This window comes from Aulonocara sp. 'chitande type north' Nkhata Bay, linkage group LG2 (genome assembly GCF_057382095.1).
Source record: "Aulonocara sp. 'chitande type north' Nkhata Bay isolate Kocher_YH1m ecotype deep benthic linkage group LG2, A_spYH_male_GT1.1, whole genome shotgun sequence".
Taxonomy (NCBI): Eukaryota; Metazoa; Chordata; class Actinopteri; order Cichliformes; family Cichlidae; genus Aulonocara; species Aulonocara sp. 'chitande type north' Nkhata Bay.
This window is the reverse complement of record NC_141345.1, coordinates 19526555-19553174: the sequence shown is the minus strand read 5'-3', so window position 1 is coordinate 19553174 and position 26620 is coordinate 19526555. Positions and strand designations below refer to the sequence as shown.

Sequence of the window (26620 nt, the reverse complement as noted above, 5' to 3'; positions counted from 1 at the left end):
TATATATACACCCCTGAACAAATACAAGCTCAGTCGACACACTGTGTCGCATTGACCTAAAATGCATAAACCTCCCACACCTCCACGACAAAGTGTCAAGTTAGTAGCCCCTGCCTGTAAAACACAAAGCAGATTCAGAAGGTGTGAGCTTTGTCACTTCAGTCGACTGCTGCACTGTCAAAATCAACCCCAGCTGGAGCCTCGGCCTCCAGTCAGCATCAGTGCACAGGCAGTTAGAGGGGCAGAAAGATACACAAACCGCAGCATACTGCGGCTGTTTCTGCAAGCAGGTATCAGTCAAGGTAGGAATCCTAACAGACCCAGCAGGAAAGTGGATGTTTTTCACTGATCTGAAGCCAACGTGCAATAGTCATACTTTAAGGAATGGCAGATACTCAGAGGAGAGCACTTACCCAGCACATCAGGAAGAGATTCTGATGGGCTGTCTACCGGCGAATCTGTGTGAAGAGAAGGGAGGAAAAAAATACAAAACATTGCTTAGAGTGTGTGTGGGAGTGTGTGTGTGGGTGTGGATTTTATTCCTTCTTGACCTCATTCACTGGACAAAAGAATGCAGACCTATGCATCTGTGTGTGTGTGTGTGTGTGTGTGTGTGTGTGTGTGTGTGTGTGTGTGTGTGTGTGTGTGTGTGTGTGTGTGTGTGTGTGTGTGTGTTTGAGGGAGAGAGGAAGACAATAGAAGGAGGAGGAACAGAAAATGAGGAAATGTAATTATGTATGAATGTGCATGTTTGTGTGTTTGTCTACTTCACTGTGTTAGTGTGTGTGCAGAAGGCAGATGTGCCACTGAGCCCCTGATTGGCCTCTTACCCAAGAGACCAGAGTCAACAGATGGGGGGAAGAGTGGCATCAGCAGAAATAACAACCCTCTCTACATATATTATTAAGATCATTTTTTTCTTTATTTATAAATATATTTATCCAAACGTGACCACATCGATCTAACCGTCCATAGTGAGTTTGTGATATATGCACCCATATGTGTGTCGTATGCATCCTGGCCTACCGAATTTCATGCATGTGCACTCCAATCTGTGCATGTGTCAGTATTTGTGTGATTTGTGTAACCCCCGTGGAGTGCCCTTGACAATAGTGTGTCCTCCAGAGCAGATCAAGGCCTCTTGCCGAGGGCACACAGTAAGATCCATTCTCTCCTGAGCTTTACACGGCCACACTGCAGTAGACAGCCACATATGGAGCCACAAAACAAAAGCCGGGAGAAGGACGAAGGACGGCAACCGCTGCCCTCATACCCCCTAACCCCCCCGAAATCCTCTCCATATATGTACTCAAGGGCACTGGAGCGCAGAAAGGACCAAAGACCTCCCGTTATTCATCTTTTACTCGAAGCGCAGAGCTCACCTGGGGCTTTAATGACACAAATATTTGTTTTCTTCAGAACATATAATTGTTAAATGAACATCTAATTGGGGACATAAATCAAAACACATTTGTTTTAAAGAATAATTTTTGCTTCTACCTTTCTTTTTTTCATACCACTCCATCAGTAATTTTTGGGTACCTGCAGACACATAAAGCTTTCTAACCTGTCTTAATAATAGGTACTTTTAGATTGTAAGCTATATTATAAAAGATTTTTCTTTTTTATTATTGGTGTATTTACAGCACAAAAGAGCAAGCTATCCAGATACCCTGTCAGTATACTGTATAATATTGCATTTTTAATGGAATTGCATGATTAAGGGGAAATAGAGTGTAATATTTTTCCCTCTAAGCCCCACTTTCTGTATATTTTTCAGTTTAGTTTTATTATATGCCAAATAGTGTGTGTGTGTGTGTGTGTGTGTGTGTGTGTGTGTGTGTGTGTGTGTGTGTGTGTGTGTGTGTGTGTGTGTGTGTGTGTGTGCTTCACCACCAAACTTAATTGTCCAACTGGCTATAATTCAGTAAGCTGAAACAAAGCTGAAATGATACTTTATTGTTATTATTACTATTGCTAACTGTGGCCCCTTTTCAGCTGTTGTAAGGAAATGTTTTTGCTCCGGTGTTTTTTCTACGCTGAACAAAGCTGTAGCAGTGCTGCCAAGCCTGAAACCCTTGTGTTTACCATGCTTTTTGTAGCGTTAATCGTGCAGCGAGTTCACTACTCATAAGGGGGATTTTGTACTACCTTGTTTGTGTGTTATGTGTGCGTGGGGCCCAGCGCTCACTGTGGGGATTGTGCAGAGCACCCAGAGCCATGCAGCGCCATGCAGCGTGAAGAGGACCCCTCTGAGGCGTCCGCCCAGGAGCCCACTCATAAATTACACCAAGACACATGTGCCTGAACAGCACTTTTCATTTTTTGTGCTGGTTGGCGTGTGTGTGTGTGAGAACTCCTAACTTCTCCGTGTGTGTCTGAGAGTGTGCTGGCTTTCAAATGATTTGCCTTTCCTTCTTTTTTCTTTATTCAGACTTCACATGAATATTAAGAAGAAAAAAAATTGCTTGACAATCTTCCAGAAACTCAGGCGCGCACATGTGTGTGCCAATTGAGGACGACATCTTCAGAAAAAACATGACTTTGCATGTTTCAGGAGCACAGCTGACTCGCTGTATCTCTGTGAAGCTTATTTACTGTGTCCTACTGTTAGAATGAAGCCTTGGGGATGAGATAAACATACACACGTAGCATGAAAAAAGCGTTTGGAGCTGCGAGTCATTATTTGTGTCTGTGTGAGTTCGAGGGAGTTTATTTGTAAGGGAGGACAGAAAGCGTTTTTTTTTCCCTCTTCAAACTCCAGCGGAGTATGGCCTCCTCTTTATGTGTGAAGGAATGACTGAACGGATGGAGGGAGGAGGATAAACGAGAGTGCTTGTTCTTCATTCCCCCGGCGTCTTGTTTGCTTGCTCCGCATGGAGCACCTGAGCCAAAGGAGAGGTGGTTGCTAGGATACAGGTGAGCGGTTGGCATACAGGAGAGAAGACAGGTCCATCATTGTGAATGGCAACCTGGAGAGAACGAGATAGAGAGGGGTGAGAGAAGAAGAAAAAAAAGGAACGGGGTGGAATGGAGTTGGTGCACAGGGGGCAGAGGGGAACATAAAGGGGAAAGAAAAAGGAGGGATAGATCAGTGGAGAGACAGAGGAGAGGAGGGCTGATATGTCACTGTCAGCACTGTAAGGTGTGAGATTGGTTGATGGGGGGGCGCGGGTGAGGTTGTTTGCGCTGCTGAGGAAAGTAGAGGAGATGAGGAGGAGGAGTGACAAGACAGCCAGGTGTGGAGAGAAGAAACTGAAGGGAGGCAGAAGGGGGAGAGATGAAGGAGAGCGTGGCCTCCTGAGGGCTCTGTCACCTGGAATATCTGTGGGACTAATGTCTCCTAATTGATCACAGCGAGCAGAGAACAGAGGGAGTGTGACAGAGGACAGAGAGAGGCTGTGAAGGACAAGGGGTGACGAAAAAGAGAAGTTAGAGAGGATTAAAAAAAGAGAACAGGGATGTAAACCTCTGAGAGCAAAAACATCCAGCAAGGGGGGTAAAACAGATAGAAATGCGCTGTAGTGAGGAATGAGAGGAGAGCCTGGCTTGATGGATGAGAAATCGAGGTCGTGTCAAACTGCTTGCGCCCAGGTGGACTGTTTTCATACACACATGCACAGGTGTGCCCTTGACTGCAATGAGTAAACTTGCTAGCGGGCGCTTGTGTCACCTTTGCAGGGGTGTTTGGCGCTGATGTGTGCGCGTGTGCATCTGCGGAATTTGTCAGGCGACGTGGCATAATCCACATGGTATTGTCACCACTAATGAGTAAGGGCGCACATACGCACGCACAGGCGCGCGCACACACACGATGTATTTTTAGTCTTACTCTCAGCTCCCCTGTCTGTTGATTCAACAGAACCACACTCCACACACACACACACACACACACACACAGTGGCACTGTCATCGAGCGTGACCTTCATGCCTCCGAGCCGACCACTTTCCATCCATCACCGCTGTCTTCCTGCTCCAGAGTGATCACAATCGCTTACTGCCCATTCTTCCCGATTACAAGTGTCTCACTACAGTGCATTCATATCCCTGCTCCCTTACATAATCACATGTTAATGATTTTACTGTTCTGCCAATTGAACAGTTTCTGGACTAGAAATACAACATTAGTTCTTCGTCCCTTTCCTTATCAATCATCTTTAGAGCCTTTATATTAATTTTAAGCTCCCAGCCTTGTGTGGATGGGAGGTACTACTGTGCTACTCTTCTGAGAAAGAAAAAAAGATTCAAAAAAAGTACCTAATTACACTTTTTGATATACATGATATACAAAAGTCTACTCTTAACAGGCTAAATGATTGATGTTTTAAAAAGTATTCATTATGTCATATTAAAAATAAGCAAAGATCGTAAAAGCATACAAGAAAAGGAGCAATTTTTTCCTAACTTGATCGTCCTTTACGCAAGAACAACTTCTATAGTGCATGCTTGTTTTCCCAAGTAGTTATATGCCAAAGTTTGTATTTATTTGAATAAGACTGCTTCTTTTATGAGTAAGTATAAAAGCAAGTCAAGACAGTCAAGTGAATAGTTGTGTTGGCCATGCAGGTCTCGCAATGTGGCTGCTTTCCAAACGCACCTCCTTGACCCCAAAGTCCCCTCTCACATTGCATGTGGCTTCCCTTCTGCTGATCTGAGGTGGAACAGCTAGAGGTCAGGATGTGTCACTCATGCCAGCGTAGGCGTCCGTGTGTGCATTTAATGTGTGTGTGTGCAGAGGTGAAGATGCAATTGGGCATATGGTGAATGCAGGAACCTGGGCATAAGGATCAGACGTGGAGTGTGTGTCCGCAGCAGCAGGGCCTGTCGGACTGATAAAGGTTAGGATCTTACCACACGTTGCCAGTCCAGAAAATGGGCAGGGCATGGCCAGGACCAGGCACAAGGTGCTATACCATCTGCACCAGAGGGATACATGGGTCAATGCACTGGTAAAGGTAATGCAAAGCAGGGAGCAGGAGTTGTTTAAGTGGTGACATCGATGTTCTTCCTTTGACTTGAGCTTCGGTACATGCTTTAAAGGAAATAATACCCATGTGTGCATGAACTGAGGATTTGCATCCTCACTGATGTCACTGCTGAGCGATGGTCATACCGTCTCGTGCATTAGTGTGCACGAGCTCATTTCATTCATTTATTTCCTCATTCATTTATTCATTAGTGCGGGTCTTATCGGGGCCTCAATCGTTAGTCCAATTAGGCCTATGGTGCTTCACTGGTACTGTGTTGGAAACAGGAGATGGATGAAGGCAAAGCGAAAAGAAATTGCTGTCCTCCCTTTTTTTTAGCCTCTCGCTCCGTCTCTCATTTTCTTTCGGTTTCTCCGTCTCTTGGCCTCCACAGCGAACTCTTTTCTCTGTCTTTCGTCCTCACTCATTCTCTCCCACTCTCTGATCTGTGATAAGATAGCATAGTTCCTCATATCCTGTTTCTAATACAGATCGATGAGAGGGAAAGGAGCAAGGTAGGAAGGGAGGGATGAGACGAGGCAGAGTGGGTTGATGTTGCTGGGAGGAGTAAAGCGGCGGGGGGGGGTCAGGGTAGAGATATCTGAAGAGGAAATGAGGATTCAGAAAGGAGGACATCACTCAGATTCACATCTCTTTTCATTTAACCAATCACACACGTGCACGCGCACCCACACGCGCGCCGGGCGGCTACGTCTGCGCCGGGCCGTCTCAATATTTCGGTGCCAATAAAGAAACCATTTTCAGCTGTGTGATTGAGTGAGTTGCCGTTTCTCTCGGCTAGACACAGCCGTGCAGGTAGGAGCTGCCAGCAACTCGCATAACCTTTTGTGTTGCAGTCAATTACAGTTCAGTTGCATCAGCTGGGTGAGAAGGTCCCGTCGGGGGTTGCAGCGTGCATGCGCGCTTGTTGTTAATACCATGCAATTTTCAGCATGCATACGCAGATACACACTCAGAAGCAGACAAATTGTGTCTCTCAGTGTATATGACCCCCAAGGGCAGCAGCCAACCGCCGCCCCCGTTCCTCTGTCTGAGGCTCTAAATGATCTCAGCAAGCAGCGCCTTCAAAACTTAGCCAAGAGAGAAGGCTGCTTTATTTATAGATTACATAAGTGGATACTGTGTGGTAAATTCTGAGAAAACATCCCAAATGGCCTGAATATTGAGAACCTGAGGCGGCATGCTGCTCTTTTCCTCAGTCTCTTCAATATTAGCAGCACTGCACCTCTGTGCCGCAGAGGTACAGACGCCTCTTTTTTTTCTCAGGTGGCTCCTTTTTTTGCATGTATGTTTTAGGAGTGTGCAAGGTGGGGAAAGCAGAGGGGGGTAGAAAGGCTCCTAAACCAATTAAAAGGCAGACTAAGGATGGTGGGGTGAGTTGGGGGGGAGGTGGTCTACAATTACTGCCCTAATTAAGGTCAGAGTTGTTAATTTAGTGGTGAATTAAAACGGTTAATATGCATTTATCGGGATGGCCAGGGGAGAAGGCGAAATGGGGGGAGAAAAAAAAAGTGTTGCCACCGACCAGGGCTTGTGTTCTTTGTGCAATTTTGGTTGCGTTGCGTGCGATTGCGTGCGATTGCATGCGATTGCATGCGACAACATGCGACAACATGCGACAACATGCGAGAGGCCGTTCTCCGGCTTCTGAGCAATTAGGAGCATCGCAAATGGTTCAGCGGGGATACACTGGCTTTTAAGCAGGCAATGATAAGGTTGAGTTGAGACAGAAAAGGGTGAGAGACATAAGAGCATAGAGAGAGAAAGAGGGGTGGGGAGAGGATTTGAACATTTGGAACATGTTCCAGAGAACAGAATGATGATGATACAATATTTTCCAGTCAGGGGACACTCGCTGCAAAGTCACCTTTCTCCATCTCTGCCTCGCTCTTTATTTTCCTTCTCTTTCCTTCTCTCATCCAGAAATCCATTTACACCCTTTAACTCTGAGATATATAAATATTTCCCAAAACATGCGCATGTGCGTTGTATTTCTGCCTGATTGCCCGTGTTGTGAACCACTTACTGTCAAAGGATGAATCACCACCATCCTTTTTTTTTTTTTTTACCCAACCAGTCAATGAATACGGGGCCACTTATCCCTTAAATCTTTTCTTCTCCTCACTTGCCATCTTCTTCCCCCTTCCTCACTTTATCCGTGGGGGCCTTTATTCATCTTTTCCTCCCTTTTTTTCTGCAACATCATGTGTAGCCTGTTTCTCTGCTCCTCTTTTTTATATTTCCTCAGGGGATTTCATGTGTTCTTTAATATTCTCTCAGTTTTCGCTGTCCTCCAGTATTCTCTCTGTTCCCCCCATGCCTCTCCTCCTCCGTGCTGAGGTTTGGCACAATTTCTCTAAGAGCTCCTGACCGCTGCCCCCTCTCCGAGCCCGGCCACCACCTCACCCTTTTCATCTCTCTTGTTTCTCCGTCCATCATCCTCCATCCTTTTTTTTTTTTTTTTGTCATCACATGATCACGTTTTGTTTTCTTCAGACGCTGTTCTTTGCAGATGATACTGGCAAGCACTTTGCCTGTCTGAATTATGCATCGAGATTACATAAAAACCTCACGGAGCAACTGATCTATTTTTAATCTGACTCGTTTGCTTGTTAAACCTGCTTCTCTGTGATCTTTTCTATGTGTGCGTATATGCAGTGTGTGTGTGTGTCTGTCAAATTGAACATGAGTGAGAAGACGGAGATTAAAAAGAAAAACAGCCCAAGTCTGACTATCGCTCTTGTTCTTCCCAAGTCTGTCAGTCGGATCTGATTCAGATAGGCTTTATTGGCATGGTATTTAATAAAGCCTTCCAATCCAGTTTGAAAACAGTAATTATGGCAATTATGATCAGAAAAGAAAATGCTTAAAATTATGGCAACACAAAGCTAAATACATCAATTTCAGCAGTTTCATTTCAGCTAAAATTACACCCTAACAAACTTAGAAGTGTTGTTGAAATAAGGGCTGGCACTTGTAAAGAGAATGATAACAAGTGTCTCTCTTTGTCTTTCTTTCTTTCTTTCTTTTGCACGTCTCTCCTGCTCTGTGTCTTGCTGCAAAAGAATCCTGTTGACAAATTGTTGGCTTTTGCGCTTCTGTCGCTAAGGAGTAAGTGTGCCATCTATTGGTCAGCTTTCCACAACCACCCACAGAAGAAGAAGATGAAGAAGGGGGAAAAAAACAAGACAGGAAAAACAAATTTGAGAAAAGTGTGCACCAACCCTCACCGACACAATGATGAGACACACACAGTAAGCTAACTATAGGGCTGTCTGCTATGTGTGTTCTTGGGGATGACCTAGATTGAGAGTGCCGTCACAATAGACTCACAATTGCTTACTGTCTCCAGATGGTTCAATAGGCAAGCTTTCAATCGACTGCTCCCTCTGATACCATCTTTGCGCGCACCTGTGTGTGTGTGTGTGTGCGCGTGTGTGTGTGTGTGTGTGGATGCATGTCTGCATTATCTACAAGAAGGGACAGGCAGAGATAAGACGAAACGAAAGAAGAAAAAAGAGGAATTAAAAGGAAAAGTAGGAGAGAAATGAAGGTCAGCCCAATGAAAGAGGAGAGGGCAAGAGTTGGTGTAGCAGGGGAAAGAGAAAGGGGTGGGAGCACTCTTTTTGCTTCTCCCAATCCATCTCTTGTTTTCTATACCCCCACGCCCCCACCACCACCCTCGCACATGAAAAATAAAAAAGAGCTGACAGTGGAGGCCGGGCAGCAGCCAAAGGTGTCAGCGCTTTCTTTCGACCAGGAGCGAGGGAGGGAGGAAAGAGGGGAATAGCAGAAGCATAAAAAGGAAGAAACAAAGAAGCAGGGTGAGAGAAAAAGAGCGACGGGACACTTTAGGGGGTGAGAATGAGTCTGCCCCGGCAGCGAATCCTAAAGGCGCATCCCCTTCCCTCTGCAACTTTTACACCCCTGTGTGTGCAAACGCTCGGCAAGCACAGATAGAATTTGACAAGAAGGAAATTGATTCCCGGGCTTCAGATTCAGGTGTTGTGAGGCTTCTGCGGTGGGGATAAGGCCGACGCTGAGAAGCGTGCGATAGCGCCTACGTAATGCATTGGACTCGATCACAGATTCGTGCTGCGTGTATCATCAAAGCTCACATCACAGTATTCACGTATACGCGGGAAAATGCTGGTGCATTCCGCCGTTAACATTAACGTTATCTTTGATATTCAGACGCGAGCAGGCGATTCGTCTCCGTTTTTTTCTCCCCACTACAAAGATTCTTTGAAGGCATTAAAGAGATCAAAACAAATCATTTACAACAAACAGAAAACATACCTGTCACCAAATAAATCGCTGAACTTTTGCAGTACGGTCTTTCTGTTTCCTTTTTTTCTTTCAGTTTTTTTGGGGGGGAGGAGGGGGAGTTGGATGGGGAGGAGGAGGAGGAGGAGACGCTTGGCAGCAGGCTAAGGAGGGAAGAGACGTGGGGAGAGTAAAGAGCTGACAAAGTGAAGAGCGAACACACTCGAGCAGCCTTATACCACCAGCACACAATAACACAACAGAGGACAAAAGAAGAGGAGAAGCGAAAGGAGAGCCATGGAGCATTCTCTTCAGAGAGCAATCTGTCACTTGCTCTCTGTGAGACGGTGTAAAGGCTTCCAAATAAAAGCTGAAGATGCTTTCCCCGTGAAAGATGGCTGCGAGAGGTCGGGGGTTAAGAAAGCAAAACAGAGAAGGATTTTTTGGGAAGGTGGTTTAATTGCCTGATTTGTAAGATTTTACCTCTGTTTGTGTGCCTGTTAACTAAACCCGCCACTCTGATGACCGTGCGCTTGATTCATGACTTAAGTATAGAGGTGGCTGATTCTATTGATGCTACGGGATTTGCTGTCTAAATGACAGATCAGATTTAAGAGGGCTGGCCTCATATTTCTTCGCCTTGATGAGCCTTCATCTTGGGCTTTTTATTCATTCATTCATTTATTTATTTATTTATTTATTTCCATCCTCCTTTTCCTCCCCTATATCCTCACTCTTCATCTTTCTGTGTGCAGCAATCAACTTGCTGGGTTTGACGTGGCAGCTGAAGCCATCCGACGGCCCCGTGTTGAACAACGGACTGGGAGCTGGTCTGCCTGTCAACAGCGATGTGGCCACACTGCCCTCTGGAGGGAGAGGTATGAACTGCAACACACACGCACCCCTCCCACACATCTTTGCCTGAAGAAGCAGGCACTTTACATGTTTGAAAAAAAAAAGAAAAAAGAAACTTAAAGGTTAAGGCTGCTAATGTTCTGCATTGTTTTTCCCCTAGCAACAGACCTCGTGAACATAACAAATTCAACAATAAATAGATCCTAACAAGTGCTGTTTGTGCAGCCAAAGCCTACTCGTTTCTTTCTGCCACAGAGCTCCGGTGCTCCTTCATTTTGATGAGGGGGACGCTGGATTTTATTTTAAATCGCTTCCACCATTTTTTTATACCATTGTGGAGGTATTTCTCTAAAGCAGCATCCTAATTAGCATGCCAATTGCGTAAAATGAATCAACAGAAGTGACTTTAGTATTTTTAATGCATTTGTGAATATTTATAGCTTAGCTGGCTTGAGGCTGAATGCACCACTCGTTGCAGGAAAGTCAGAAAGTTTTGAAGGACAGACTGCCACATCTCTTGTTGCAAACAAGAAGAATGTCAGCCTTATCTTTTATGGCTTATAAATGCTATATCTGCTGTGTTAAATACTAAAACAGCCCAATAGCTTCTTTTTTTCCCTCCCAACCAGACAGCCTCGCACACATAAATTATTTCTATAATTCATGACGCAGTAGTAGCTGTGCTGTCTGTGTATGCTGTTTAACCACTCTGCTGAGTTGTGTTGAGCTGGGTTTCAGTCAGCAGCGAGGTAAAGCTCCCCTCGCTCACCCCCTCTCTTTAAAGGCCCCCATGCGGTTTTTTCCATCTATTCTTCTTTCGCCTGCTCAATCTCGCTCTGCAACATACACAGCGTGTACTATAGGTATCTGTGGGCTGCTGCTCTGTGTCTGTATTCTGTATTAATGAGAGGACTGCTGTGTGTGTGACTGTCTGGGCCAGATGCCGCTGTTGTTTTTCCACAGACGCGCGCTCACATTGCTGTCTTTTCCCTCTCTGGGCTCCAACATTGTGCTGTTAGATGACTGACCTGATTGCAGGATGTTTCTGTGTGCGGGCCTGTCTGCTTGGAAATCTGTGCTCTGCAGTTCTATCAGCCCTCTATCATTTCAGCCCAGACAACAGAGTCAACAGTCGTGCAGGCTTTGATACAGAGGCGTCATTTTGCATCCCGCATATCGCGCCTAACAGCGTTCGTTTTAGTATAAACTTTGAACAGTTTGCACAGCTAATGGTGCGTGTCCTCTATACCATTCAATGTTTGTGCCAGGTTATTCCCATTAAAGTGCGATGATTAACTATTGACTGTACCAATCAATGTCTGGAATCACAGATTATGCAGTTTCTTTCCCCTTTGCTCCAGGTCCATGGGCAGGCCGGAACAGCAGTATAGACTCAGGCAGCATCGAGGTTGGGAGGCGGGTGACCCAAGAAGTCCCTCCGGGAGTGTTTTGGAGGTCCCTGCTCCACCTCAGCCAACCACAGTTCCTGAAGTTCAACATCTCCCTCGGCAAAGATGCCCTTTTCGGGGTGTACATCCGCAAGGGCTTGCCTCCTTCGCATGCGCAGGTAAAATCTGTACAAGGACCATCATAATGAAAAAATAATCTTCATATTCATCTGAGTGGAGAATGTATTTTTAAAAAAGAAAGAAAGAAAGAAAGAAATGGGCTTGTTTCTTGGGACATCTTAAAATTCATTTGTGATTCATTGTAATAGTTGTTTGAAAAAACTAATTTAGACTAAGATTTACACTTAATTAAATTTCACAGTAATGTAACTTTTACTGCCTCTTATTAATTAGAAGCTACTCCATTAACAATGGATTCGATTTGTAGGAAGGGATAATTGCATTCAGATAGCTGTTTCACTGCCTGACCTGACTTCAGCTGGGGAAACTGCACAGTCGGGGCAAGTGTAAAAACACTCCCCTGCAATGCACACAGACACCCAAAGAAAACCCTGCGAGGAGCTTTGTGTTCCCTTCCTCATGCTTCACTGTCATTTGCCAGCTATCTTATTTACCAAATTCCTCAAGCATATAAAACCATGCCTCATTTTCTGAAGCCTGAAAAAGTGAACTTGCTCTCACACGTTTTCCTCTGCAGTACGACTATATGGAGCGCCTCGATGGGAAGGAGAAGTGGAGCGTGGTGGAGTCTCCACGGGAGAGGAGGAGTATCCAAACCGTGGTCCTCAATGAGGCGGTGTTTGTCCAGTACCTGGACGCCGGTGCCTGGCACCTGGCCTTCTACAACGACGGTCGGGAGCGAGAGACGGTTTCCTTCAGCACGAATGTCATGGGTGAGACAGAGTCGGCATCTGTCGCTGTGGGCGGAGAGGTGGCAGCGCGGCAGGGAAAAGCAGAACGGCAGTGAAAATGAGATTAGGCACCGGATTTTAGGAGCTGGTTAGAGAGAGGCACGCAGAAACTTTCTCTACCACTGGCGGCAAAGCAAGGCTGCTATTTTAGTCAAATAGATTCCCCATCAGTTACTCTGTGACTTTACACATTCACGACGTGCAAAAATGCTCCCCGGCAGCATGTGAACAATGTTGCCAATGCAACACAACCATAGTAACATTGTCAAGTAGGAAAGACTGCTCAGTGAGTTAAAAATGTACGTTTGCCAAAACATAGTTGGGCACGCTAATATGTCCAACAGTGTGACAAAAAAAAAAAAAAAAAACCCACACACTTACATTAAACAACCTTCATCTTTGAGGTGGGTGAGGACCACAGTGTCACACGGCCCTGTAAACAGAATGATTTTAGGATCCTAACCAGATCATTTCGGTTGCATTCGAGCCAAAGGAGAACAAAAGGACAAAAGGCAGGGTTGGATGGAAAGAGTCAAGCGGAGTGAAAGAATCCTTCACTGTCAATAACAGAGGGGTAGAGCTTTCAGCAGTTGGAGTAGTGGCGAGATGGAGAGGCGGAGGCGGCAGGGGCAGAATGAGAGTGGAGTAGTTAGAGGGGGAGTTGGAAGAAAGGCCTAATGGTAGGGGCAAAGCCAGAATGGGATGAAGTGGAGTGAAGGACGGGAGGAGGAGCTGAAGAGGAGAATGGAAGAGAGGGTGGCATTAGGGTAAAGAGGGAGGCGAGGGGCTTTAGTTTTTTTTTATTTAGGGGGGGGTACATGGAGTAGGGGAAGTGTTAGGAGAAGCAGTGAGGCTTGGCTGTGTCATTCTTTGTGTAAGAAGAGTGGAAGTTGGAAGAAGCATATAGAACAGAGAGGATAAAAGTCCAAGTGTCCTCCTTGTGATTATGATTAGCACCGACCCCGTTCCTTCCCACCAAACTGTTTCTCATTTCTAGTGAGTAGGTTAGAAGGCAGATGGAGCAGCTCAGAGTCCAGCTAAAATCTGGCCTAGCTGCACCAAACATCCGCAGCTTGATGAAATATTAGTGACCTCGGTGGGGCCGGACATGAGTGAGGAGTGAGAAAGTGAGCCATGGATAGAAAAGGGTCGAAGAGAAAGAAGGAGAGTGGAGGGGGATACTCTTGTTTTCTATGAGCGGAGCATTGGTGGATCCCATCTCGTCAAAATGGCTGATTCATAATACATTCCTGCCACATTATGAAAAATGCAGACAAAAAAGAAACTCATGGAATCTTGGAGGAGGGCGTTTGATGTCTGTGCGACTGTGAGATTCGGCAGCGCTTCGACTCAATTTGTAGTATCTTAAAGAATGAATTGTGCCAATGGTTTAATGGAAGGCTTTGATGCTTGCCGTCACACTGTCTCACCCCTCGCCTCTCCCTCTCTCTGTCTCACTTCATCTTCTTCACAGATTCAGTGCAAGAGTGCCCGCGCAATTGCCATGGCAACGGAGAGTGTAATTCTGGTGTGTGCCACTGCTTCCCAGGATTCCATGGCATGGACTGCTCCAAAGGTATTAGCTGTTTACGAATGCGCTTCTTCCGTCGGAGCAAGGATGAAAAGGAAAAAAAATCTGTCATTTCCGCTGTCTAATTAGATGAGCAGACACATTTCAGCTTCGTGCAAAAATAAAACATAAAAAAAAGGAGAAGAGGATTAAGAGTAGCAAGATGGTGCATGGCCTTAGGTGGAGCTGAGACAAGATGACTGATGATGAATGGCAGCTCCCCTAGCTAACGACTCCCTGGCTCTGTGCTCACCTGGGGTAGACAGCTTTGATGAATAGTTTAGTTACCTCTGCCTGTAATTACTCTTCATGTCATTGGCGCTCTCCAGCCCCTTAGCCACTCTATTCAACCCTCCTGCACGGTGGGATGTGGATCTGCGTGGGTGGGCGACGTGCACTTTTCGCCGCTTTGGCGATCTTTTAAAAAGCTTGCTAATTGGTTTTTTTTTCTTTGTTTGTTTGTTTGGTTTGTTCTTATGCGCAGGGTTTAATCTCTCCGTTTCTCTGTTCCTACAGCGGCATGCCCGGTGCTGTGCAGCGGCAACGGCCAGTACGACAAGGGCTCCTGTGTGTGTTACAGCGGCTGGAAAGGACCCGAATGCGACGTCCCTGTCACACAGTGCATAGACCCTCTTTGCAGCGGCCACGGCACCTGCACTGATGGAAACTGCGTGTGCTCCGTCGGTTACAAAGGGCCAAACTGTGCAGAGGGTGAGCGCAGGAGGTGTAATGGTGCATGTTTGTTTTTTTTTTTCTTTAAAACTGTTCTGTGTGATCGCTTTGAAAGTAAGGTGAAGCACAACAAACTTCACAGATTTACCCCTTCTAACACCAGTGAAGACAGCTTATCATGGCATAATCTTACGCTGACTGAGCGTCCATGTATACAGATGAAGTATGATGGCGCAGCCAAACATATCACAGATTTTATTAAGGGCTGAAATCGCTTCTATTGATCTTTGTTAAGAAGGATCAGCATGCCGCGATCGTAGTCATCAGAAAGCAAGGGAGAAAAAATAAAGGGATAAAAAGATGCTGAGGAGGGAGCTGGAGTCAGGGTGGTGAGAGGTGAATATGTATGAAGAAAGAGAGAATAGGTTGAGAAGAAGGAAAAGAGAAAGCAGCACGCCAGGGGTGAAGAAGAAGATCGGCAGAGAGGGAGATGCAAAGTGAAGAATAGAGATGAGTGGCAGAAAGAGTCAAAACATGGGGCCTGAGAACAAGGTCAGCATTTTCTCTCCTCTGCGCTTCAATTTTCTCTCCCACCCCGCCGATCCCCGATCTCCCTCTCATCCAATTTTTCCCCTTCTACTCCAGCCTCAAATCTGATATTCATCACAGCAGAGTCCCTCAAACAATTTACCTGAAGTGCCAGCGACATGAAAATCGATAACTGTGATCCGCCATTTCTGCCAGGCAAACAGAAATGGAGGGTCGAGGTTGTGTGCGAGGGGGCTGCTTTTATTAATACTGCGTGTGCGCCGGGGTCAATCATGCCCGAGGTGGTGGAAAAAGGGGGAGGAGATGGAGGTGGGGAGAGCAGTGTCACAAAGAAGAGGACAAGATGAGAGAGAAAGAGAGAGAGGAAAATGCAAGTGACCGGGACAGAGCAATGCGAGGAGGCCTGAGAAGGGGCGGGCGAGCGAGTGGGTGGGTGGGATGGGTGTGCGTATTGCCGGGAGGAGGTAATTTGTCAAATTGGTTTTCACTCACTGCTTGGACTCAGAGCTGCCTGTCAACCTGGCAGACTGACAGTGTCAGATTCTCCCCGTGTATTGGCACGATACACGCATACACACAAATCAACCACACACACACACTTCCACATCCACACGGGCGAAAAGCTCACACCAAATGATGTGTCAGCGAAGCGCACTGCTCTTTCAGAGTGGAACGCATTTGCTGCTGTGCCCCAATTATAGACTTAGCTATTCATTATCGTGTGCTTTAATTGCTTTAGTAATACGTCTGGTAACATTTTACTTTATTTCATTATCTTTTTATAAACACAGAGTGAAATGATGTCCTCTGTCACGTCTGTTTTTTTTTTTAAAAAAAAACAACCATTAATTTGTTTTTGTCGTCAGCTCTGTAATGACATTTTTTAGTTTGTTTGTTAATTTCTTTTTTTTCTGCTTTTTTTCTTTTAAATTGGTGTATTGCTGGCTTAATCCAGTGGACTGCATGGATCCAACATGTTCCAACAATGGCATCTGTGTGAACGGGGAGTGCCACTGTAAGCCAGGCTGGGGAGGACTCCACTGCGAACTGCCCAGGGCCCAGTGCCCAGATCAGTGCCATGGCCACGGTGCCTTCATACCAGACACTGGGCTGTGCAGCTGTGACCCCAACTGGATGGGACCCGACTGCTCCATGGGTGAGTGCGATTGTAAAGCTGGTTCAGCTGCGAGAGTCAGATACATCGGGTAAAAATGGGGGTTGTGGGTTTGAAAGTTGGAAAGAAATAACTGCTGATTACCCTTTGTCCAAACATATTTCGCGGTCCCAGTATGGCTAATTAGTTTGCCATTTTATTTCATACTGTTCTGGTTTTCGAGCTACACTTGGACCAAATCTACCAAATCGTAAAAAAAAAAAAAAAAAATTACAACATGCTCAGAAACAGGGTACAACAACTGTTGTGGTATCGAAGCCAAATTGGAACATGCAGGAATAAAAATGTGGCAAGTTTGTACTATCAAGACTATATAAAATTATCTCTCTCAGTAGACTGTCAATGACAGTATGGTAATGACAGATTTTTATGGTTATCAGGGTAGTGCTTAAAATTCTAATTTGGGAAAGGCAGAACACTTTTATTTATATACCAAACTACAGTACTCTGGGTTTTGCATAAAAGGAATATGAATAAAATGACTCTGTCCCTGTGTTCTGACACATATTAAACATGGCTGGGCTTTCAGAGCATGTATAAGTTGCATCTACGAACCAAAAGCTTGGGCTTCAAACTGCTCGAAACTCCTTAATGATCCAAATACGGTCATGTCGGATACACTGTTTGAGTGCAGAAGCCCCGCCCACCTGCTGTTCAGACCTGCTGTTTATAGGGTCAGCCAATAAGAAAATACAAGCACTTGAAATTTATAATGTCTAAACAAGGTAGCTGTAACACATCTCAGTTCAGGCCAAAGTAAAACTTTTTTTAATCTTGTAGACTCGAAAGACTGTATGACCCAAGAGGTATGATTAGGCTGCATTCAGTGAGCTACTCAGAAATGAGGTAGGAATCCTAACTTTGTTAAGCCTTCGTGATTACTATCAGAATTTTTTTAATTGGTTATGTATTGCTCTGGGAGCCAATTCTGTGATTCTAGTACCGCGGAGATAATGGCATGCTAGTTCCAAGGCTTTCATAAGAATGTATTGGAGGTGTTCTTGCACTGCGGATAGTAACACATACAGTTTACCAAGATGGGATAGGAGGTTTCACAGTTCTTTATCTCAATAAAATGAAGCCGTTAAGCTTCCACTTTAGAAAGTAAGACAGCCACCTCCGTCATGCCAGCCTGGGAACGCTTCCTCAGGAGCACGACGAGAGCACCAGCATTTGTTATGAGAGAAGCAATGCTTAACTTTAATAAAGACAACATTGTTTCACACTGCAGGATCCCTCAGCAAGTGTGTATCAAAACGTCTGTACATACCGCGTTCCCTGCACACCAGGGGTCCTGAGCACACAAGCGGGATTGTCACATTTCGCCACATGCACTGTCGCCGACTGCAACATCTGAGCCTCTCAGACAGCGACTGTAATAGAAGCTCAGGAAATAAACCCTGTTGTTGCACTACTATAACTATTGATTTTAATTAAAAATACATGACAGAGAGTTGTGTTTTCGTGTAATGTGGATTTGATTGTTTTGAAGCTCAAGGTTCTCTATTTTTGCACTTGCCGATGTGATTTGAAATCAAATGCAGACAAATTTATGTTTTCTAGCTTCAAAAATTGACTAAAAGGATTGAAAATGAAGTTTTTGCAGATATTTTTTTCAGATACCACCATATTTACAGGCATTTCAAGTTAGGAACTGGTACTTTGTAACATTTGCTATTATGTTATTCATGAAAAAGATCATATATGTATCTGAACAGCAACCATGTTCACTGCCCAGTAGTGTCCATTATGAATACATATAGTCATGTGTTCCTGTGAAAAACTAAGTGCACCCTTACTGCTTCCATTGGAGTAAAGAGGGTAAGTAGCAGCCTGGAGCTGCTAATCAAATGCACCGGATTAATTGATCATCTGCAAATATAAGCACGTCTATAAAAGCACGTCTTTGCTGTTTCCTGCACTGGAGAATTCAGATCTTCCCAGGAGTAAGTGTCTCAGCAAAATTACCTCAAGGTCACATCATGCAATGCTTAGAGGAATTCCAAAAAAACTAAGAGCTACATCTCAGACTCTGCAGACCTCAGTTAACATGTTAAATGTTAAAGTTTGCGAGAGTACAAATAGAAAAAGACTTAATAAGACTGAACACTGTGATTGGCCTATTTAGAAAGATTGCCAGGAGAAAGCCTCTTCTCTCTAAAAAAGGATATGGCAGCACAGCTTAGGTTTGAAAAGCTGCATCTGAACAAACCACAAGACTTCTTGTGTCTTTTCCACTGAAGAATCGATGTGGAGATGTTTGGCAAATCCAAAAATCAACTGCCAAGTGTGGTGATGGAGGCATGATGACTTCAGGCTGTTTTGCAAAACAAGCCTGTCATCAAACTGAAAGGACAAGGACCTGGTCACCTTGTAGTCACTGAGTTGCCCATGACTCTGTGTAGAGTCTAGAGTCAAATTTCCAACACCTGAAGTTTGACCCAAACTGGTCCGTGATCCAAACTTACCAGTAAATCTGCGGCAGAATGGCTGAAAAAGCAAAGAATCAGGATGCTCCAGTGGCCCAGTCAAAGTCCAGACGTCAAGCCGACTGAAAAGCTGTGGGGAGACCTTAAGACAGTTTAAATGAATGCCTGCAAACCTCAATGAACTGAAGCAAAGTTGCAAAAAAATTCCTCCACAACAATGTGAACGACTGAGTCATACAATTACTTCAAGTTATCATTGGTTAAAAGCTTTTGAATCAAGAGCTGTATTTGGTTTTTCACGTGACTGTATATGAAATTTTAGAATACTAAAAATAATAAATACAGGAAACACTGACTTTTGAGTCTAGCACCGTTTGTTTGTGATCCAAATCTTTTCTCCTTCAGAGGTCTGCTCAGTGGACTGTGGAACTCACGGAGTGTGCATGGGCGGAGCCTGTCGCTGTGAGGAAGGCTGGACCGGTGCAGGCTGTGACCAGCGTGTGTGCAACCCTCTCTGCATCAAACATGGAACCTGCAAGGACGGGAAGTGCCAGTGTCACCAGGGCTGGAACGGAGAGCACTGCACCATCGGTGAGTGTGTTCCCGTGAGCGTGTGTCTGGAGGTGTGTGTTTGACATGCGTGCCTGTGTGTCAACACGTGGGTGTGCACAGAAACACCAGCACCCAGTCAGACTAAAATGGCAGCTCCTTTATACTTTCTTAAAGGAATTTGGAAATCAGAAGTGGAAGCAGGAGGAAGGCCATGGGGAATTGAAGAAGGGGCTGACGTAGAAGGTGGGCGAGCAGAGAGAAGAGGTGCAAACTTCTTAGAAGTGGGGGTGGGAGATTACACAAGAGCAGGATTTAGCTGTTTTATGCTGCCTCTCAACTGCAGACCCCAGGAGTTTTAGTTTTTATGGCCTTTGAAACACCAAAGTTATGTGATGAAAGGCACAAAACAAAATCCCCACTTCACCTCACTGTGATCAAAAAATAACTCTCACTTTGTTTATGGTGTGTGCATGCACACAGTTGCGCTAGAGTGTGAGTGAGCGTTTTTGTCAGTCAATCACTGTCTCATATTGACATCACTGTCACTTTGGATGGATGAGTGGCAGATTCCTTTGATTCACCGTCAGTGCTTTGAGACACAAAGTCTCATTTCCTTGTCACCAAAAGCACTGTGATTGCAATCTGATACACACACACCAAACAAAACACCAATATATATATATATATATATATATATATATATATATATATATATATATATACACACACGCACACACCTACACACGCATAGGCACATACATATGCACAGGGGAATAACAGTTTATGATCTCCCGATTTCCCCCATCAGAAAGTAGGGCAGCTTTGACTGCACCATCAGCCCAAGATGAAAGAGTTATCAGGCCTCAGCTTGGTGCAAAGCACACTTCACTAGCACCAGACACTCTCAGCGTTAGCTTATCTCAGCTTGCCTGTTATTCATTTCAGCGCTGCATGATGTTGCTTGCATTTCTTTCAGAAAAAAAATACTCTCCCCATCTCTTACCTTTTGCACATTTTCTCCCACTGCAGACCATGGGAGCATGGTTGACAAAGCAGGTACCGTATCTGACTCTGGTGTTTTGTTTCTTAGCCTGTGGTGGTAGAAGCTAGCTGCTGCATTTGTGGGTTCTTGGCCTGGCTTGGCTCTGTAGACTCTGTGGTGCTATCTGTCCGTAGATTAGGGCTCCAGCCTCAATGATGACTCCCTACATGTAGTGCACTCCCATTACAGCAGTGGACTACAGCAGGGGTTAGCTGTCATTGAGCCTTGATGTGTTGTGGGGTACCGTAGAGCCTAGTGTGGTATCAGCAGTGTCGAGGGGCTGTGCTGTGAAAAGTGTGATCGTGCATGCGTGTGAGCGTGTTCTCCTTAATATTTCCAACGTGGAGCCTGGAAACACAAAAAAAACACTCAGGTATTCCACTCATGTGTTGTGTAAACACAATCTGCTTCACACGAGGAGAAAATAATGAAAGTTGTAAAAAAGTTTGGAGGTAATTGGTGTATTTCATAACCCAATGATGCAGGTCCTCAATGTGGTGTCAAATACATACAGAACTGTTAAGTGTGTGTGTGTGTTTACATTTGGGTTTGTGTGGCAAGTGTCGTGGCCATGGTAGAGTGGCTGCTAAATTTATTTTGTGCACGTGTGTGTGCTTGATTATGCTTGTGTGACTGAAAGGGCCTACAGTATTAATTTAAGAATTTCTGATTTTCAACATCCCCGCCAAAACCACACCAAAGCAAAAAAATATGCCGTTTAGTCAGATCACTCAATAATAAACAGAATAACAGCTGAGGTTAACACACAGAGACGAGTTTGGGTCTGAGGTGAGTTGTCTCACACGCACAACAAGAATGCTTAATAGATAGCCCCGCAGCTGAACCTCTGCCGGGTTGCACGGAGCGGCACAGACTGCCTGACAGTACAGGTCCCTGGAGCGCCGTTGAGAGTGTCCTCTCACCCTCTACGCTTAATGGAATAGCTCTCATTGTTTTATGAAGAGCCAACCCAGAGAAAAGGTAAATTGCAGGGTTAAAAAGGGAGCAAGAGGCAGGGCGCAAAAAAAAGAAAAAGGAAGAGACGGAGCCAAAGGGAAGCAGAGAGGCAGGTCAAAGAACAATTTGGGATAAAGCAATCAATGTAATTTCAAAGGTAGCTTGTTAAGAATAGGAGAAGCAGCTAAGTGGGGTATATTTGAGAAAGTACAGCGTTATCTGGTCCATCTATGAGCTCTGATCGCGGATTTATGGCTGTGACCTTTACTTCATGACCTTTAAAGGAGGCAGAGCTGGGTACAAGGGGAATGGAGAGAAAGGTGGAACTTTTCAGTACAATGTCTCGACTTACTTTCTTTCATACACTTTGTTCTCATTCTATCTGTCTCTATCTCCGCCTGCCTCCCTCTCACTTCATCCTTGGAGTCCTACACGATATCTTTCGAGTCATATGCCCCACCATCCACACCCACAGACACTGCACACCACATAATGTGTGTGTGTGTGTTTGTGTGTGTGTGTGTGTGTGTGTGTGTGTGTGTGTGTGTGTGTGTGTGTGTGTGTGTGTGTGTGTGTGTGTGTGTGTGTGCTCACCCATAACCCAAGGCAATTTCTTCTCCTTTTTAGGAGGATTTCATCAGAGTCCAACCACATTACTGGGGAGGGTGGACTTAATAGTTTCTGAAATCCCACTTTATTCTAGTTAGTATGAGGGGGTATCGACTGGGTCCTGGCATTAAAGAGAGAGGAGCCTCGTGCCGGCCTGCCCAGGCAAGCCAATCAATGCCCGCTATGGATTGTCCTGTCCGGGTGCTTCATAAGTATTTGGCTGCTTTTAAATGGCAACTCCATTTAACAGGCAATCACTGCTAACTGCCTTTGTTCCCCGAGCTCAATACTTGGGGACAATCTATTCCAGGCTGACTGTTAATACAGCATCATGAGCAGTCCCCTGATGCAGAAAATGGTCATAATTAAAGATAAAACCTTTGATTTGAGTCTTCGTGTTGAACTGAGTAACGTTGTTAAGCTCGCCCGGCTCCCCACCTCTTCCACCACAAACAAGATGGTGCGCCGTCTTTCTCTAAAAGTCCTTTTTTGACTTTCCCCCCTCATCGTCTGTTGGTTGAGACATATGATAAAATGCCAATCGGGGTGAAATGCCTGTTAATTTAGCCGCTGCCACGGTTTAGATTGCACTATTTGTATTCATAATGCATGGCTTTATTGATGCAGCGATTTGTTAGAGGGCAAAATTCTACAGTGCAACTTGAGTGAAAATATGTTCATTAATCTACTGAGCAGGACTCAGTGAAAAGCATTTCATATTCATAATCTCTTACTGGGTTATTTTGTCCTTCCTCACTCTGTCGGCACAATAGTGCCGAGTGAGAAATGTCAGGTCATATCTCCAGGGTGTGTCGTGCTAGGCGTGTGCGTGCGTTTGCGAGCGAGAGCCTTTTCGTGCATGCACATATTGTTTTATCAGTCAACCCTTTTCTTTGCCTTCGTCTCCCGTGGGTAGACTTAAGAGTGTCGCACCCCGCTCCCTCATTTGTTTAAGAGGAAATCACTGTGACAAGTTTGTTTGGGGCTCTTTGTGCTGCTGGAGAAAACATTGTCATTGTGTGTCATCATGCCTTTTTTTCCACACCCCTCCCCTCCTTGATAGATTATAATGTGGCAAACAGACAGTTTTGCATTAGAGAGGTGGGATTTCGAAAGATACGGGAAAGTTGTAAGGGAAGCCAGGAGTTAAAGGCTTTTTTTCCCCTTTAAATGGCATTGATGGGGTACGTTGTCTCAGCATGGGTGCAAATTATCAAATGGAATCGAATGATTTTTAAAGAAAAGTTTTGATTTTGTGGCATTTAGGAGATATTAAATGGTCCCAATTCGGTGAAATTGTCTTAATATAGGAGTCAGTTAAAAGGAAGAAATGAACATTTTGTGGAAAATTGATGTAGTCTCAGGCCTATCTGTTCATCACGAACGACCAGCCATTTGGCTAAGATTAGCATCAAGCCAGGAAAAAGCTAGCTTCGCTGTACAATGTGCAAAACTGTCTCACTCTGGTCCACAGTTTGTCTTTGTCCTGTCTTCCTCCCCTCACCCCTAACCAGTCGCAGCAGATACCCCCCCCCCCCCCCCCCCCCCCCAATCCTGGTTCTGCTGGAGGCTTATTCCTGTTAAAAGGGAGTTTTTCCTTCCCACTGTCACCAAGTGCTTGCTCATAGGGGTCATCTGATTGTTGGGGTCGTCTTATTGTAGGGTTTTTGCCGTACAATATAAAGCACTTTGAGATGGCACTATACAAAAAAAAAAAATAAATGAATTGAATTCAAAACAACTTATTACACGGGGTTATGCATGAGGCTTGTTTGTGCCCTATAGCGCTATAACTTTCTGGATTTTCTCCTGGATTCCTGGCCAACACGCAGTCACAACACTCCAGGAAGTCTCTGCTGCCTGGCAAGAAATAATCCCACACATACCTTCCTGTAAAATGACAAAATGCAAGTTTTCGCACTCCACTTTTAGCATATAACATGTTATTTTGTGCAGTTTTATCAGAACTGATTGATGGATATTATAACATAAGTGCCAAGTTAGCTGTTTCCCTGCTTCCAGTCTTTATGTTAAGATAACTGGCTGCAGTTTACAGCCTCACATAGAGAAATATGGCATGTATAAAGCATACACATATATATAGCATATATAAATATGTATATATGATATAAGCCTCCAAAAGTTACCAGATAATATTAAAGTGAGAAAATGGCACTTTCCTCTATAATTGCAAATTCCCTTATCCAGAGCACCTCAAAACGTCCGCTCTGCCTTGCCTTAAAGTCACTCCTGAGTTGAGGGTGCCCTTGCTATGCTAGTTACAGAACTTACTTGGCTCCAGGGTCGTAGATTCTGGTAAGGGTTTTTTGCATACGCCGAAGCGAAGCTTTATTAGTTCATGGACTGCCACCACACAGACACACGCATGCACGCACACACTCTGTCAAGCATAATCTCATTCTCTCATGAGAAAGCATTACTCTCAGGCCATCAGAATCCCATTACCTACACTGAATCATAAGTAAGAGAGAGAGAGTGAAACTGCACCCGAGAAAGAGAGAGAGATGATCGGGTTGGGCTCCATCCAGTAAGTGAATAAAGTGATCTATCCACCTCGGTCCACACACACATATACACATACTAGGAGGCATCCCTCAGGTGCAGAGACATAAAGATGGAAAGGTGTGCATGGAAACTGACCTCCTGATTGGAATTGATTCCTGAACAATCAGCACTGGCAGTATGCTACCATTATTTGGTTACCACACTGAGTGTGACTCATTGATCTATCATTACCATATGAGCATATGTGTGCGTGCGTGTGTTTGTGCGTGCGTGTGTGTGTTTTCATCTGTGCATCATTAATGATAAAACAAACATCACCTTGTTTCTCTCCCTCCCCCCCTCCCTCTCCCCTCTCCTGTCCTCTTCTCACAGATGGCTGTCCTAACTTGTGTAACGGTAACGGCCAGTGCACCATGGGCCAGCAGAGTTGGCATTGTGAATGTCAGACGGGGTGGAGGGGCCCTGGTTGCAGTGTTGCCATGGAGACCTCCTGTGCCGACAACAAGGACAACGAAGGAGGTGAGTTTGGGTGGGGGGGCGTATAGTGCCTTAAGAATTCAATTAGCAAAATCTGCTTCTTCAAAGAAATAAAGGATGATGGAGAAAATAATAAATTAAACAAAATATAAAATTAAGGTCTCCTGAGAAGAGCCTTGATTGTGGATGGCAAAATTAAACTTTCCTAAGTGAAAGAAACAGATTATTCAAAGCTTCTTCTTTTTTTTTCGCGTCCCTTAGAGCATTTATCATTGCTCTTCTTCTATCAGATGGACTGACAGACTGCATGGACCCAGACTGCTGCATCCAGAGTCCCTGCCAGAACAGCCCCCTGTGCCGGGGCTCCCGGGACCCTCTGCTAGTCATCCAGCAGAGCCCGATGTCCCAGCCACGAGTCCGCTCCTTCTACGACCGCGTCAAGATGCTTGTGGGACGGGACAGCACCCACATCATCCCTTTGGAAAACCCGTTCAACTCCAGGTATGGCAGGAAATTCAACCGCTAGCAACTAAGGCCATATCTTAAGACTGTGACACAAAAGAGCCGTTCACAGAAACATTACAGATCTCATATTTTAAAATATGAGAATAATATGAAGTCACCGGTGAATATCTATACATACAGTGTAGTGATACTGTTCTGCACCCCACAAACTAGCAATACAAGCCAATAATGAAAGTAGGAATGCAGGATAAAAGCTTTGATCATCTACATTTACTTTGTCTTTCGTTGGTGTTGCAAACACTGTAACATTGTGTGGTGACTGTGCATGACTGCAATCTGACTGCGAATCTTAAAAGATTTGACATTTAAGTGAAAAAATACGAGCCGTGGAAAATTTCCAATCTTTAGATTTCCAAAAACAAATATCAAATAGACTTTGAAATGGTTCGTACAGCTAGCCAAGACCTTAACAAATCCCACAGCCAATTGCTGGCAAGCCAAGATTCCCCATAGATTTAGAAGAGCTGTGAAGCGCTGTCCACTGTGTTGATTTTCCTCCGAATATATTTACACATGCTGACATCGGACGTTTCAAAGAAAATAACTTATCAAAGCGACGCTACCCTGAAATGTTTAAATGTTAATCTGCGTCTATTAGTTCTCGAGAATGCAATCTCTCGCCCGTACTTAACAATACGTGCACATCCCATCTATATTGTCATGGTTTGTTTACGTGATTGACACGAGCTCATCTAGACGGTGGGGGTAGCTGATTGTTTCTAATTAATGAGTGGTGGAAGAGCAGGGCAATAATTGAATGGGCAAATTGGATGATTGAAAGATGGAGAGATTAATCAAATCAGATGATGGATGGTTTGGGAAGACTGGTTTGACAGGCTGACTTTCGCTCCCCTCACTTGTGTCTCCTCTGTCTTCTTCCAGCTTGGCATCTCTAATTCGGGGTCAGGTGTTGACTACAGATGGAACCCCTCTGGTGGGGGTGAACGTGTCTTTTGTCAACTATCCCCACTACGGATACACGCTGACACGGCAGGATGGAATGTATGTACAACAGCCACCCAGCACTCCTTGCTGAAATATGGAAACTACCTCACCACATAGGCTCTGTTATTAAATCAGATTTGATTAGATTAGGTTAGAAAACTGAT

The 26620-nt window shown here is 44.8% G+C and overlaps 1 protein-coding gene across 5 annotated transcripts in view; it reads left to right on the top strand.

Annotated features, from left to right (window-relative positions):
- The window catches only part of tenm2a (teneurin transmembrane protein 2a), a 229967-nt gene that overhangs the window by 185784 nt on the left and 17563 nt on the right, over positions 1 to 26620 (top strand). For 4 of the 5 annotated variants that reach the window (XM_086307882.1, XM_086307871.1, XM_086307888.1 and 1 more), the window contains 11 exons: positions 10010 to 10132; positions 11450 to 11676; positions 12216 to 12411; positions 13904 to 14005; positions 14516 to 14710; positions 16176 to 16376; positions 19229 to 19414; positions 20405 to 20431; positions 24882 to 25028; positions 25277 to 25487; positions 26394 to 26513. In XM_086307882.1, coding sequence (XP_086164008.1) covers positions 10010 to 10132; positions 11450 to 11676; positions 12216 to 12411; positions 13904 to 14005; positions 14516 to 14710; positions 16176 to 16376; positions 19229 to 19414; positions 20405 to 20431; positions 24882 to 25028; positions 25277 to 25487; positions 26394 to 26513 — 1735 coding nt within the window. The remainder of the gene's footprint in view (positions 1 to 10009; positions 10133 to 11449; positions 11677 to 12215; positions 12412 to 13903; positions 14006 to 14515; positions 14711 to 16175; positions 16377 to 19228; positions 19415 to 20404; positions 20432 to 24881; positions 25029 to 25276; positions 25488 to 26393; positions 26514 to 26620) is intronic. The other variant, XM_086307866.1, reaches the window with a different exon arrangement.